The sequence below is a fragment of the Danio rerio genome, chromosome 16 (genome assembly GCF_052040795.2).
Source record: "Danio rerio strain M-AB ecotype USA chromosome 16, GRCz13ab, whole genome shotgun sequence".
NCBI lineage: Eukaryota > Metazoa > Chordata > Actinopteri > Cypriniformes > Danionidae > Danio > Danio rerio.
The window spans coordinates 40,135,161-40,150,793 of NC_141036.1; the positions used below are offsets into that span (position 1 = coordinate 40,135,161).

Below are 15,633 nucleotides of genomic sequence, written 5' to 3' on the forward strand. Positions count from 1 at the left end.
AATTGTACATCACTTTTCTACATTGATGGGTCAGTGACCGCACAGGCATTCCTGACAAAAAGCTTGTGTTTGTGTGTACAGAAATGTACTATTCACCCTCCCTGTTAAATTTGATCTGATCATGACCTGAAACACACCTCCTCTCCTGCTTTCACATCTCATACTGACGGAGGGAGCGATTCATTTGTGAATGAATCCCCCAAACAACTCTTTCACTAGCCGACAATAATACAAGTTTCTGGCAGCGCAGCATCTCGTTGTCATATTTCTGTTGCATTGTTTGCTGATTTTATTCAACAAAACTAGCATAAGCCGATTGTTTAGTGCGAGTTGGAGCTGCTTTGCCTTATAGTGAATGCAGTAAGTGACTGTTATCATCAATAACATTACCTGATTAGCACAAAAGTTCAGAACATTCAAAAACAGAAAAAAACTTAATATTACCTATGAAATGTTCTGCCTTTGTGGTTTGTTTTCTTTGTTTGCTCGTTACTACACCCGTAGACAGCGCTAAAGTCCCGCATCTTCACGTAATAACTGTCTTGACTAGTGCGGCTGAATGACATTTGTCCTGGGAGCACTGTACCAATGTGGCGGCGCTATTGACGCATGCTCAGGATCCCTATGCGATATCTAGTGTATATATCTATGGTTAGTAGGCCCAAAATACGTAAAAAAAAACTTAAACTTAATGAGGATTTAAAAAATAACAATAATTTAAAAAAATAATTAAAGAACTTTGAGGCCCTACATGTGCACAGCTCTAAACTTTTAATTAAAAACAGACCCAATATGACTGATACTACAATGTAAGCCAACATATTTTATTATGAAATAGACTCTTTTCTTTGTTACGTTTGATGTGTATTTCTTCAGTGTGTATGCATGAATGCATATTTGTGTCAGCATTTCTCTGTGTGAATGTTTTGATTGTTGCTGCGATACACAGCAGAGTCTGTTTAATTATTAATTTCAAAAAGAAAAAAAGATTTCACCAGGCTTGATATAATAAATCATGCAGTTAACCGTAAATTATTGGTTCCTGTTGTATAAGTATTTCATGCTATTCCTTTTCATTTCATTATGCAGAATATATTGTGAACCCAGAGGTTGTGAAATATTAGAGGTGCCAGCCAAATGTCTGAATAATTAATTGAAACTAAACTCTCTTTCTCTGTGTGATTCAAGGACTACGACTCCATAATAAATCTGGTGGAGACCTTGAATAATTTGCCCATGTGCATGGTGCCAGCACATCAGAACATCAAATTTCAGTATATATTTGCTTTGAACAGGTGAGCTTTGTGTTTTTGTAAATAATGCAATGCACTCAATAATCATTTATTAATGGCTCAAGAGTTGAACAGTTAAGTTTGATAATTTTTTATTCCATTCAGCCAACCGGTTCTGGAGGGAACAATTTAACTTTGCTTAGCATATATCATTAAATCAGTTTAGACCATTAGCATGTCTCTCAAAAATTAAAAAAGTTAGTTTATCGAGTTTCAAACATTTCCTATTTTGGTTCAACAACATAGTTCCTTGATTATTATGCCAGAAAGTTATTAAAGTTCCATTTCAACCTCGAAAATAGCAGAATAGTATTTTAATAATAAAAAAAAAAACTAATTTTAAATAATAATAAAATTTCCATCTTTCTCAATACAAAAGAGTCAAGTTTTAAACAGGATATAATTTTTTTGTGGGATCAAGATGCTAATGGTCTGATCCGATTTAATGATTTATGCTAAGCTACACTACAAGTGGTCCTGCCAGTCCCAGAGATCGACTAAATGGATTCAAAGAATGTAAACCTCAACTGTTTAACTCTAGTGAACTTATAAAATGAGCCTATTTCCAAAAAATGTGTTTGAAATGTGTTTTAAAGGAGGAATCACCCTGGTGATCGTGTCAGGGCTTTAAAGCTCATTTTACCCATTGTGGAGTCGGGGGAGACGGTAGCCTCAGATGTGTACTGCCTGTGTGGACGCATCTACAAGGACATGTTCCTCAGTTCAGGCTTCAAAGACACAAACAGCAGAGATCAGGCATCTAAATGGTGAGTCCTTGCCCAAAAACCAGTATAGAGCTGTAGATGACTAGACTGTTGATCATCATGTCTGTTTTATATACAGTACTTATTGATACACTGTCTTGCTTTGGTAGGAGGAAATCTAAAATAAAGCAAGATTTGCTTTAAATGTAATGTTCTGCATGGTCTTTAAAAAGCGTTATTATTTTGTAGGGGTGTAAATATACGCTCAGCTCACAATATGATGTGTATCACGATATAATGTTCACGATTCGATATGTATCACGATATTTGGAATAAAAATTGAAAATTAAACTGAAATGCAAATTTTACCAAGTAAACTAGTTTTTATGTATTTCTTTTGTTTCAACTTGTTAAACTGAACCTTCTTTAAGAAAATAAATTAAACAGGCCTGTCTCTGGAAAATAAAACAATTTAAAAACTTCTTAAAAATATTATTGAAATGACAGAGACAAAATTAAGGAACAATTTAAGAAAAGATGCAAAAAAAAAGCTTTCTATTCAATTGAATTTAACCGTAAGAGCTTAAGGCTTTGCTTGGACACTTGCGTTTTTTGTGTGTGCAAAAAAAAATCCACATTTCCAGGTATTTAATTAATATTTAATTAAATTCATTTAAAGATATCTCTAATTACAATTGTGACTAGTCAAAACTCATTCAGAGATATCTTCAAATATTTTTCAATGGAAGTCAATGGAGGAATATGACTAGTCATAATATATTTGCAGATATCTCCAATCTGATTTCTTACTAGTACAATTGTAATTGCAGATATCTGTAATTGTCATTCTGATTAGTCGAATTATAATTATGACTAGTCAAAATATAATCAGAGATATCTCAAAATAAATTTATGGATAGTCAGAACAAAGGTTTAAATGCTAAAACGGCTTGCCATACGCGCGCGTCTATCAAAGTCCGCCCTCTGTAGTAACAGCTCACGGTCAGCTCACGTCATGTGTGATTTTGCAGCGGTAACATTATATGAAGACAGAATGATATTTTAGGGTGAATTGTACCTTATAAATACAGTATGTGACTCTTTCAACACCATTAGGAGGTATCCCTGTCGCTGTGCAAAGTATGTAAATCACTGTGAAGACTTTAAAACTTAGGATGTTTGACCAAGTATGCGTGACAAAAAGCGGACGAGTCTAAAGCAATGACTGTACAACCGAAATGTTGCCAGACGTCTGATTTTGAGAGGATGGGTCATCCTCTATTTCAACTCCACTCATCTTGGTCTGCTAACATTACTGCTGCTGCAATCTGAACTCACGTGCGACAGCAGGTGGAACGTAGCTCACGTTCAAACAGCTCAACTAAGAGAAAACGGACGTCATATCGTAATCAAATCGTCATACCGCCACGATGCATATTGTGACATTTTTGCATCGCAATAAATCGTACAATGATAAATCGTTACACCCCTATTATTTTGGTTTTGCTTTGATTCTAGTTCATTTCAAACAGTTATCTTTGTCTTGGCAATCATCATTTTTAAAAAATGTCTTGTTTTAACCATGGATCATATAAAATTAGTAGATTTATGTTAGAAAATGAAACAGAAATGCAATATGTGAAAAAAGGCTTACTATTTATCTTAAAATACATAATACGTACTATTTAATTATGACAAACATTACTTCTGTAGATTGCAAACTAATAAAACATATTATGGCTTGTTGTCAGTCAGTGTATTAATTTAGTTTTTAAATAAATAATTTGTGTGTGTGTGTGCATGTCAGAAAGAAACAAATAGTGGAAAATAACAAATACATATATATTTATGTATTTTTTGTACATTTATGGTTCAGACAAGAAGAAAACAACAACAAACTAAATATATTGTAATTGGTTAAAGAAAAAAAAATTATACATAAATAATATAGGTACATTTTTAAAAATTGTTGATATTTTTAGTAAATATTAATTTGTGTATATGCTATGTTTAGGTATTAATGCTACTTTTGTGTAATGATTTTTAACAGTAATGACGTGTTGTTTTTCTCTTATTGAATTTGTCCTACAGGTATGGCAAGGCCTTTACGATTGAGCCCAGTTTACATTCTGGAATCAATAACGTTGTGCTCCTGATGGCCGCTGGGCATGAATTCGACACTTCTATTGAACTGCGGAAAATCGGTGTGTTTATGTCTCCTTCATTTAGCTTCACCATTCACAGCTTCACCATTTTGTGTGCACTTTGAAGGATCACGGTTCAGTCTACATATCATGTAATGCTTTTGTTGCACAGTCTTTTCTTTATAGAAGTGGAGTGTATGGAAAGGGATATTTAGTGGCCTACTTGTATGATCCAATTCATTGAATATGAAGACATGGATACATGTAGGCAAAATACATGAATAGAGATTGTGGGAAAATGTTGTTGCTTTATCTATACCAGGGGTGCCCAATCTCGGTCCTGGAGGGTCGGTGTCCTGCAATGTTTAGTTCCATGCCCAGTTAGACACACCTGAACCAGCTAATCAAGCTCTTTCTAAGTATACTAGAAGCTTCCAGGCCGGTGTGTTGAAGGAAGTTGGAGCTAAACAATGCAAGACAGGACTGAATTTGGGCACCCCTGATGATCTATACTGAGGCAAATGAAGACTTTGTTTATTAAAGAAATCTTAAAAATCTGACTATTACCAACACAAAAAGGACAACCCAGTAACTTTTAGGGACAAATTTGATTTGCTAATTGACCTGTAAGATATTTATATTTCAAGATAAAACTTCACATATTCTGGGGACTCCTGAGGTAAATTTGACATGTTATGAAAAAGGGAATAATATATCCCCTTTAAAGGTTGTTTATTGCTTTGGTTATGTTTTTTGGTGTTGTTTGTGTCAGGTGTTACCCTCAGTAGTCTGCTGGGCAGGAAGGGCTCCCTCGAGAAGATGCAGGACTACTGGGATGTGGGATTTTATCTGGGAGCTGGAATCCTGGCCAATGAACACAAGAAAGTCATAGATGCTTCCGAGAGACTCTACAGGCTCAAAGCTCCAATGTGGTGAGCAAAAGGAAATGATTAATTATCCTTGAATGTTTGGTTTAATAGTGCAGAATTTAAAAAGTAAAATCTGAGTTTTTATTTTTTTTTTTATAAAATAATGTTGTTATAAAGCTAGATTTTGCTTTTAAAACAACTTATTATTGTAAAATAAAAAAATGAGTTTTTAAAGTTATGGAAAGTCCCTGTTTTCATTCATTAAAAAAATATAATTTGAAAAAAAAATGTTTTAATATAGTTACATCAAGGATTTTTAAAAAAATAAATTAATACATATATAACTGCAGCAAACACTTTTTTTGTCAATTAAGAAGTGTTTAATGTTTTATAAATGTTAAAATTTTAAGTCTTCATGTTGTAGAAAAAAATTTGTAAGGAGCAGCAAGAATCAAAATATTAAAATATGACAAATGCTATTATATTCCAAAAAGTACAGTGTGTAAATATACATAATTAAAACATACTAAGTAAACATTTACAGCCAAACATACACTGTAATTTCTTACTTCAATCAGGTATGTTGCATCCATTATGGAAACGTATATACTATACAAGCAGTTTGCCAAACCCAGAGAAGTGAATCATCCTAAACAAGAAACTGCAGACTTTTGGATGGAGTTGATGGTACAAGCATGCAAACCTACCGTTTCCACAGCACGATGCCCAGTAAGAATCCCTCTATTCTCCTTATTCACAGTACAACCTTATCCTACTGGCCAAAAGACAGCTTTAAAGGGATAGTTCACCCAAAAATGAACACTCATTCATTGACTCATCCTTCACTTGTATTAAACCTCCTTGAGTTTATGTCTTCTGTTGAATGTTAGAAACCCATATCATTGATGTCCATAGGAATTTTTCCTGCTATATTTGTCAATGGCTACAGTCTTTCAGCATTCTATTTAGTATCTTCGTTTGTGTTTATCAAAAAAAAAAAAAAACTCAAATTTGGGTGAATTTTTACTTTAGCATCACTTTAAGGTTTACTTTAAGCATCAGGTTTACTTAAGCATCACAACAAAGGTAGATAACACAAACAGACAAACAGACTTAAAATGAATTTATTTTTTTTAGGTTCTGATTCTGGAGCCCACTAAAGTCTTCCAGCCCAGTATAATAAGCGTAAGTGAGGAAGACGACAGCCGTACGGTGCAGCTTAGACACGTCACTCCACTCGAGGTAAACATGCTTGACTTATGATCCTTTTTACCAACGGCATTCAGAAGTAATAGCAAAGTTAGTGCTGTAACGCAGTAGACTTTCCATAAATAATTAATTTGAAAGATAGGCACCATTGAGCCTGATGGAGGGCTGCATGAGCTGCTTTATGCTGTTAAATTGAACATTGTGTACATGTGTGTGGGAGCTTAATGTGCTTTATTTGGCTTTCCCAGAAAGGTCTTCACGAGTGGACTTTCCCAGCATCTGCGATTCGTGGAGTGAGGTACTGTGCACTTATGGGAATACTGCCATTTCCATATATTTTTTTCCTGTTTTCCTTTGCCAAGCTTGCAGCGGTTTATAGTCCCACCAGTGGTGCCCTATTTAGGCCACAGTCCAGTGATTTTTCTCTGAATAGGCCTTTTTTAATAAACTTCCTCGCTTAGTTGGACTAGTTGATGCATCTTATCCTCTTCTCAGTTTTTAAGCTATAGGTCAGTGTCACTTTCTGTTTTTGTTCTCGTTTCAAGGTTTTTAACATCAAAACTCTTGTTTAGAGCTCATGTTGCACAACAAACAACACAGGATGTCAGTATTTAAGGTCAGACCAACCTCCAAAAAACTTTTGAATAAATAGTCTCCAAGAAAAATTTGTCAATTTATTTGGACATTTAGCAAAATGGATTTTGAGAAGCTACTTTTGTTTTAATTGTACATTAGCTGGAAAAATGTGATTTCATCTATTGTTATCATTTTAGTTATTGTACAGACTATTGCTATACTGCTATACTTTTGCATATTTGAAGCTATCTACATTATTGTTGTAGTTCTTGTTTTGGAATATGCTTTTAGAATTTGTATTTCCGCACAGGTGTTTTTGTATATTTCAGCATAATCTGTCTTATAACACGGTTTATGCGGGGTCTTCAAAAGTAATAAAATGTCTTACATCTCAAAATCCAAATTTTAGGCCTTAAAATGTCTTAAATGTACTGAAATATTGTGTTGTAGGTTTTAATTCTTTTTTTTTTAAATAAGGTCTTAATTTTTCTTTGTTCATGTATTGCTACACAATCTGGCCAGAACTCATAAAATCACCAGCAATTCATCTCAATAAAACTTGAAACTCCTATTTAAAAAGGTAATTTTAAGTATATTTACCATAATGGTTTGATTATTTTCCTAAAAACGAATTTTGTTTAAAAGTGATCCACGTACTTAGTGGTGAGGACACCGACATGGACAGACTGTTGTGCATAGATTTTGTTTATTAAAGTTTTAAAAAATGTACAACATTTGTTTAAAGAAAGTATTTGTGATAAAAAAAAAAGTGTATGGAAGCAAGTAGAGCTTGCTTGATTTTACACAATATTTAAAATATTTAACTAAGTAATAAAATCTAAAATATTTAAATTTTGAATTATTAAAGTATTATTGTATTATTAAATGTATTAAATTATATATATATATATATATATATATATATATATATATATATATATATATATATATATATATATATATATATATGTATGTATGTATGTATGTATGTATATGTGTATGTGTGTATGTGTATATGTATATGTATATATGTATATGTATATATGTATGTGTATATGCATATATATATATATATATGTATATATATATATATATATATATATATATATATATATATATATATATATATATATATATATATACACACACACATACATACACACATATATATATATGTATATGTATATATATATATATATATATATATATTTTTTTTTTTTCATTCATTCATTTTCTTGTCGGCTTAGTCCCTTTATTAATCCGTAGTTTTTACGCAGGGGATGCCCATCCAGCCGCAACACATCCCTGGGAAAAAAAAAAATATATATATATATATATGTGTGTGTGTGTGTGTATATATATATATATATATATATATATATATATATATATATATATATATATATTTTTTTTTTTTTTTTTTTTTCTGATATGGCAAATAAAAATATTTTCCATCTGGGCCATTTGAAAAATGTCTTAGCCTTTAACCCTTTATGAGTTTAAAATTTCATTTATAATGGTCCTTAAAATGTCTTAAAGTCTTAAATTGGACTCAAAACAGAAACCCTGTATTAACTTAACTACATGAAAGTCAACAGTTGTAAAACAGTTGTACTATGCTTTTTTTGTTTTTTAAAAGCCATACAGGATGTTTTTAGTCCATTCTGGCATACTAACTGGTTATCGTTCCATGCCTACACTGAAAAATGATTTTCTTACTTTGTTTTTTTTTTGTCTTGTTTCTAGTCCAAATATCAAAAAATTTTTATATAAAGAAGCATTTTCTAGGCAAGCAAAACATATGTCTTGTTTTGAGAAATAAAATGCCAAAATTAAGTGAGTGTTTCCTTAAAACAAGCAAAAAAATCTGCCAATGGGGTAATCAAAATAATCTTATTTCAAAAGGAAAAGCAAGATTATTTTGTTTACACCATTGGCAGATTTAGCTTGTTTTAAGGAAAAAACTCACTTAATTTTGGTATTTTATTTCTCAAAACAAGACAATATGTTTTGCTTGCCTAGAACATGCTTCTTAATATAACAATTTTTAGATATTTGGACTAGAAACAAGAACATTTTTTGCCGTGTACTCTTCTGTTGGATAGAATTGTGAGTCAAATCAAAGGTCACAATTGGCCAACTTTGGACCCCAGGCCCTACTTTGTGCATCTCTGCTTTAAAGGGACATTTCTTTTTGTTACACTTGAGAACACTTCCTATTGTTTATCTAAAACTTGGCTTTTGAAAGGCTTGACCTGACCTCTGTCAGCGCTCATTGTTTTAACAACCTAAAATGTTTTATGAAAAATCAGCATCATATTGATGCTTCTGTGTCACAAACGTTATTGTAATTGTGTATGTTTTGTTAAAACCAAACTGCTATACATTCCCAAGCAACTCATTAAGTGAGCATGTGGCCTTCAAACTGAACCTCTATGTTTGGAAAAATATCAAATACTGCTTATCTTTAAAGATAATAGATACCTATAATCTTTAAAGTTTTTTTATGATTAATTTAATGTTGGAGTGTGAATAAGAATCCCCTGTTATTCCACTATTGCAGCATTTCCAAGTTTGACGAACGGAGCTGCTTCCTGTATGTCCTGTACAATTCAGATGACTTCCAGTTGTACTTTCCCAGTGATCTGCATTGCAAAGGGTGAGCACCACCCACAGACACAGCACTTACACACAAACACACACAGGCTGCCAAGATCAACATGAGCTCCAATGCCTTGAGTGTTCCTGACAGAGGAGCAACTCTTAAAATATTAGCTTGTGTGAAAAACAATCTGATATATTAACACAGTTAAATTCAGAGATGCTTCAGGCACTCTTCATTGAGTCTGTCAGTGTATTTCAATATTACATAACCCTTACCTGTCAATGTATTTTCAATATCACATTACTTACCCTTCTGTAGTTTTAGCTTCAGGAAGTCTTGCTTGACTTTTTGACTTATATTGTACACTTGTAATTCTTCCAATGAAATTCTCATTGAGTGGTTATGTAATAATAAAGTGTGAGTGCATGCATCAATATAACAAAGAAAATGATGAGGAAATGCTTCCCTGAAATGGCATGAGTCACAATGAAAGGGAACATATTTTCAAACTCTATAATTTGTGTTGTCAGGTTCTGTGATTTAGTGAACTCGCTGTTGCATCAAACCGAAAGTCCTGTGGAGGATTCCAGTTCAATGAGGGGAGAGGAAGGAGATTTAGAGGTGAGCCAAATATTTTATTAGCTTGATTGTTTGTTTAGGTCAGGTCACAATATTCAGCATGAGTGAAAATGTGCACTTGGTTGATTAGGAAACTATTTCTGTTTTAATCCTTAAAATAACTTCTGTTGATGCAGACTTATCTTGTCCTGTGTAATAGGGGGTATTTTGTTGAGTTGAGTTGAGTTGAATAGATATAAAATGTGTTTCAAACCCTCTCAATGAAACCCCTTGATTATCTATCAGGTTATACAAACTGTAGGCGACTTTTCTTTTCTCAAGAGGTTTAAGATTTTTTTTTAGCAGAAAGTGTTGTTTTTTCATATAATGTAATGCATATAATGCAAGTTAATAAACACCAGCTTTTTGAGAGTCAAAATACATGCAGGCACATTCTCAATACATGTTGATCGCTAAGGCTGTGGATTAAATAAAGAGTTCAGATGCAAAACCCTCTAAATCCATTAGACCTTTTTTCTTGTAAATGAGCATTTTTCTATTAGGCTCCTTTGATTAGGTCCAGTTGTTTCATTTTATATGTAATGGTAAGCTTATTAGCTAGTAAATAAAACAACTTTTGTTCAAAAATGTCACTTTAGACAATTCTTTGGTTTTTATAAAGGTAGATTTTCTTTTGCATAAAAACCAGCTAAATCTACTTCTGCTTTTTTATTTGCAAAAACTTCTAATGGCTCGTTTCCACTGACTGGTACAGTACGGTATGGTTCGGGTCGGTACGGGTCAACTTTAGCAGGCTTGCGTTTCCACTATAAAAGGTACCCTTTTGGTGTATGGCCGAGAGTTTCAGCCGCATCATTCTCGCTCGAGGAAATGTCTACAATAAAGCTGTACGGGTCGCTCACATATCATATTAAAAGCACTTCTTACAAAACATACGTTTTACACACATAAATACTTCTGTATAAATGTTTATTACTAACTTTTATTTACTAACATTAATAAAATCTGAACAATCTTTTGTCATTTCTGATGTTTGGCATTTCGATTTAATGCAGGTAGAATGAAGACATTGTAAACTAAGCTTGTCAGATTCAAATAATGTAAACATACTAATAAAAACTTTTTAAAGTGTGTAACAATTCAAATAAAGTGAATAAAAACATTTTCCCGTGCCCACAGCTATCATAACATGCTATTTGTAAAATGCAAATATTATAAAAATGTTACAATTAAAATATTTTTGTGTACTGCAAGTAGAACAGAGCAAAACACTGAGAAACATCAATCTGTGCAATCTGTGTCTGTTATCGGACATACATACATGATATAGCTTTATACATTATATTGATCTTTAAAAAAATAGTTTACATTAGCAAATAAAACAAATAGGCTACTGTGCACACTCAAGGTCTTGATCATCTCTTTTTCATCTCTTCTATTTATATCATGTCATAGCATATATGTGAAAAGAAAGGCATCCTGTTTAACTTTGGTCTTTCGTAAAACGCAGTTGCCGTTTAATGTAAAGTAAATGGGACTAATTTAAAGTAGTATTGCTGCACAACAAAAAAGAGACGCTATGAATGCATGTTACACTGTGTTTACAGTGTGTTTTCTTTTTCTGATAATGCACAGAGGTTTGAGGTAAGGGGCTGTGATAGTCTGACAGGCTCATTCAGTTCATCAAACTTCTTTTAGTATTGAAATCTGAAGCGGAATAAAACAGTCTTCTCTTAAAAGCTGAAGTATCAGCGCGCTGTTACATTGAAAACATATGATTCGATTCGTGCCTTCTGATTGGTTCTTGTGATATAGCGGCTTTTGCTGTCAAAAGTAAGAGGCGTTTAGAGGCTTTTACCAACAAACTGTTATTTCTAAATGCGCTGACACTGCAGTTTAAATGATTTGAAGCAAAATTATTTGTTGAACATGTATTTTGTGCCTAAAGAGTTCGATGAATGTCATTATCTCATTGTTGATGGAATTGCGGCAATTGCATCTGACTCTTTAAATGTAATAATTTTGTATATGTTTATTTTCTTGAACAATTTACTTCATATGATATCAGTGAATCATCAGGAGCCACTAGTATTTTTGTTTTGCCTGAACATGTTTTGTTGGAAAAACTGAGTAGTGTTTCTCAAGATTCCTTCTTTATAAAGTAGTATAAAAATATGCTCTGTACTTTTACTTGAGTACTGTCTAAGTGCTTTATTGTGTTATTTTCCTTTAACCTGCAGTCACTAATTTTAATGTTTATTTTTTTCTAGTCTACAGTAATTGACAAAGTAGAATTATCAGTCCCCCATTCCCATCCAATCAAATCGTCCATTGACAAATTGTAAGATTGTTGTTTTTTTAAATGCAGCAAACATGTACAGCAGGAAGCACAAAAAGTGTTCAAGAAGATGCAAAATGTTTACATGCAACGACTGAGACAGCTTAAACTGCATGAAAGGTTAAAGAGTGCCCACTATATAATGGGCATGAAGATGAAATAGAAATGCTAAATGCTTAAACAATAAGTAAATGCACTACAGAATGTTACGTTTTCAAATACAGGTACAAATTGCATGTATCCATTAATTTATTAATTTTCCTTTGGCTTAGTCCCTTATTTGTCAGGGATTGCCACAGAGAAAATAACAGCCAACTATTCCAGCATGTGTTTTAAGTAGCACATGCCCTTCCAGCTGCAACCCAGTACTGGGAAACACCCATACTATATCACATTCACATACACTCATACATTACAGCCAATTTAGTTCATTCAATTCACCTATAGCGCATGTGTTTGGACTGTGAGGGAAACCGGAGCACCTGGACGAACACGGAGAAAAACATGCAAACTCCACACTGTGCCGCCAATGACATGTATTCTGTGTGCATCCTACATTGCTACAAACTCACCATAGCATTACTCAACCTCTGTGCTTTGTTTTGGTTGGGAACTAATGTGGTCGGACACTGAACCAGCATTTATTTTATATTCTCTGGAACCCTATCAACCAGTGGGCTAGTACATTCCAATAGGTTGCAGCCTAAACCGCGTCATAGCTCATTGCAATAAAAGTTGACCTGATTTCAACTCTCCTTGATGCTCACCGTCCAAAACGCACCATACTGCTTTCAGCAGAGCTCGGCTCCCATTGAAAATGAATGACTTTTGTCATTTTTGCCTACTCTGATGCTCATCCAACTGAGTTGTGCAATAAATGCTAAGTGGAAGAAAGAGTTAAACGCATCTTTATATCATGTGAGAAATATACACAGGAGATACAAGAGTTATAAGATCAGCTACGGGAAATAGGCATAGGAGAATATGATTTAAAAAAAATAATGGAATGCATAAGTGGAGGACAAGGAAGATTGTTTGTATTTAGTTATTTAAGGAGGACTGGACTGGAAGGACGAATATATTAAATGAGAACGAAGCCAAAGTAAAAACAGCAGATGACATCTTATGAATAGCAGCTGCTGTTAAACTCCAAAGAAGAAGTATTGGACGCTCTCTCAGTAGTGTAAATACAGGGTTAGGTTACACAGATTTCACTCCGCATTTAAACGTGTTATCCTGCTTTCTGACGGCTTATTTTAAGTGGATATATTAATATAATGTGTTCTCCCCGAATGCCAATTATTTTAGCTAACAGTTACAGTTGAAATCAGAATTATTAGCCCCTTCTGAATTGTTAGCCCCCCAATTTGTTTATTTTCCCCCCATTTTTTAACACATTTCTAAACATAATAATTTTAATTACTCATCTCTAATAACTGATTTATTTTATTTTTGCCATGATGACAGTAAATAATAGTTGATATTTGACTAGATATTTTTCAAGACATTTCTATACAGCTTAAACTGACATCTAAAGGCTTAACTGGGTTAATTAGGTTAACTAGGCAGGTAAGGGTAATTAGGCAAGTTATTGTATAATGATGGTTTGTTCTTTAGACTATTGAAAAAAAAATTAGCTTAAAGTGGCTAATAATTTTGTCCTTAAAATGCTGCTTAAAAATGAATAACTGTTTTTATTCTAGCCAAAATGAAACAAATAAGACTTTCTCCAGAAGAAAAAATATTATCAGACATACTGTGAAAATTTCCTTTCCCTGTTTTACATAATTTGATAAATATTTTAAAAAGAAAAAAAATCGTGGGGCGAATAATTCTGACTTTAACTTTATAAACACCCTTAAAATGGCACTGATGTAAACTGCATTTTTAATTAGCATGGAATAAGGTGGAATTATTTAGACTGCATAATACTCACTGCTCACTACTCATGAGCACTTTTAGAACAGCTACCATTTACTCATCCTTTGAATAATATTTAAAACAAATACCTTTAATCTATTTGGACTATATTTTTTGGGAAGGTAATGGTGCTTTTACTTGAGTATGGTTTTTCAGAACTGGTTGCAATTGAGATAATTTTCTGAATCATCAACCATACCTTGTGACCAAATAGTTCTTTTTAATTAAGTATTACTTCAGATGCAATGTAGAAGATCAGGAGCAGCTGCAGGTCTGTCTAGTTGCTTCCTCTTTTAGTGTCTATTATTGACCTGACTCCACATTTAAACCTACTTCCTGCTGCTTGTGTCCATTTTGTTTGGGGTTTGTTGAATGTAGCAGTTAGATGTGAAATGTAATACTTCTTTGTGCCATACTCAAATGTGAAGCACAGAAGTAATCTTTAAATAACAATTACTACTTCATAAAATAGTTCATATCAGAAAGCTACATGACTTTTTTTTGCATTTTTTTAGTATAAAAATGTGCTGTTAGGAAATATTGTTAAAATGTAAAATTTAAGTTTACTATTTTTCAAATCAATGCAGTTTAAAGTGGTTTATAACCTTAAAGGGCTCCTATGATGATAATCCTATTTTGTATGCAGTTTGGACAGAACTGTATGTAGGCATAGTGTGTCCACAGTCTTTTTGGGGGAATATAAAGACAGTAAGTCTCTGATGTTAAAATAGGATCCAGATCCCTCATATTTTGACCGCAACGTGACATAGGAGTGCCGTTTCCCCACCCACCGAATTGATTGACAGCCGTTGTATTAACATATCTTCATAGTAACATGTATAATTTTATCCACAAGACAGGACGTGCACTAAGCAACCAGAATTAACAGATCTGTTTAGCTCATCAGTCATCATCAAATAGGATCAAGAATTAGTTTTACAAATTGAAAATGTTTTTAAAACAGTACATATTTGTAATGAATTACAGCGATTTTTACCATCTTTACTTTATCACCACAGTCGTATGCCAGTACAATTATAAAAGAAGACGCTTCAATCCCAGTTATTTTGTACATTAACATAATGGATATCCTTACAGCAGTGGATATGAACATGTATCCACAAGTCACATTTGTATGCAAAAACAATGCAAAGTATAAAGCACGTACTGTGTGTGTCCCTGCTGTGTGTGTGCGTGAACCTTGTAACGACATTGTGTGTGACTCATCATTGCAGAAAGGCTTGAATTAACTCAACAACAAATCAAATAATCATTGGGAAAGTTCTTACTGTAGCATTTTTCACAAACGTTACATGAGATCTGCTTCCTTCATGTCTGTCACTGTGCTGTTTATCTGACGAAGCCGAGGTGGAGATTGAGGCACAGTCTGACAGACA

The 15,633-nt window shown here is 33.2% G+C and overlaps 1 protein-coding gene across 5 annotated transcripts in view; it reads left to right on the plus strand.

Moving 5' to 3' along the window:
- Nucleotides 1-15,633, plus strand: part of si:ch211-1i11.3 — a 52,353-nt gene that overhangs the window by 7,322 nt on the left and 29,398 nt on the right. For all 5 annotated transcript variants that reach the window (XR_015511703.1, XR_015511704.1, XR_015511705.1 and 2 more), the window contains exons 5-13: nucleotides 1,189-1,295; nucleotides 1,889-2,059; nucleotides 4,088-4,200; nucleotides 4,913-5,072; nucleotides 5,588-5,738; nucleotides 6,147-6,251; nucleotides 6,467-6,516; nucleotides 9,358-9,453; nucleotides 9,930-10,020. Coding sequence is in view for 2 of the 5 variants with exons in the window: in XM_087287402.1 (XP_087143528.1) it covers nucleotides 1,189-1,295; nucleotides 1,889-2,059; nucleotides 4,088-4,200; nucleotides 4,913-5,072; nucleotides 5,588-5,738; nucleotides 6,147-6,251; nucleotides 6,467-6,516; nucleotides 9,358-9,453; nucleotides 9,930-10,020 (1,044 nt within the window). In the remaining 3 variants the exon portion in view is untranslated. The remainder of the gene's footprint in view (nucleotides 1-1,188; nucleotides 1,296-1,888; nucleotides 2,060-4,087; nucleotides 4,201-4,912; nucleotides 5,073-5,587; nucleotides 5,739-6,146; nucleotides 6,252-6,466; nucleotides 6,517-9,357; nucleotides 9,454-9,929; nucleotides 10,021-15,633) is intronic.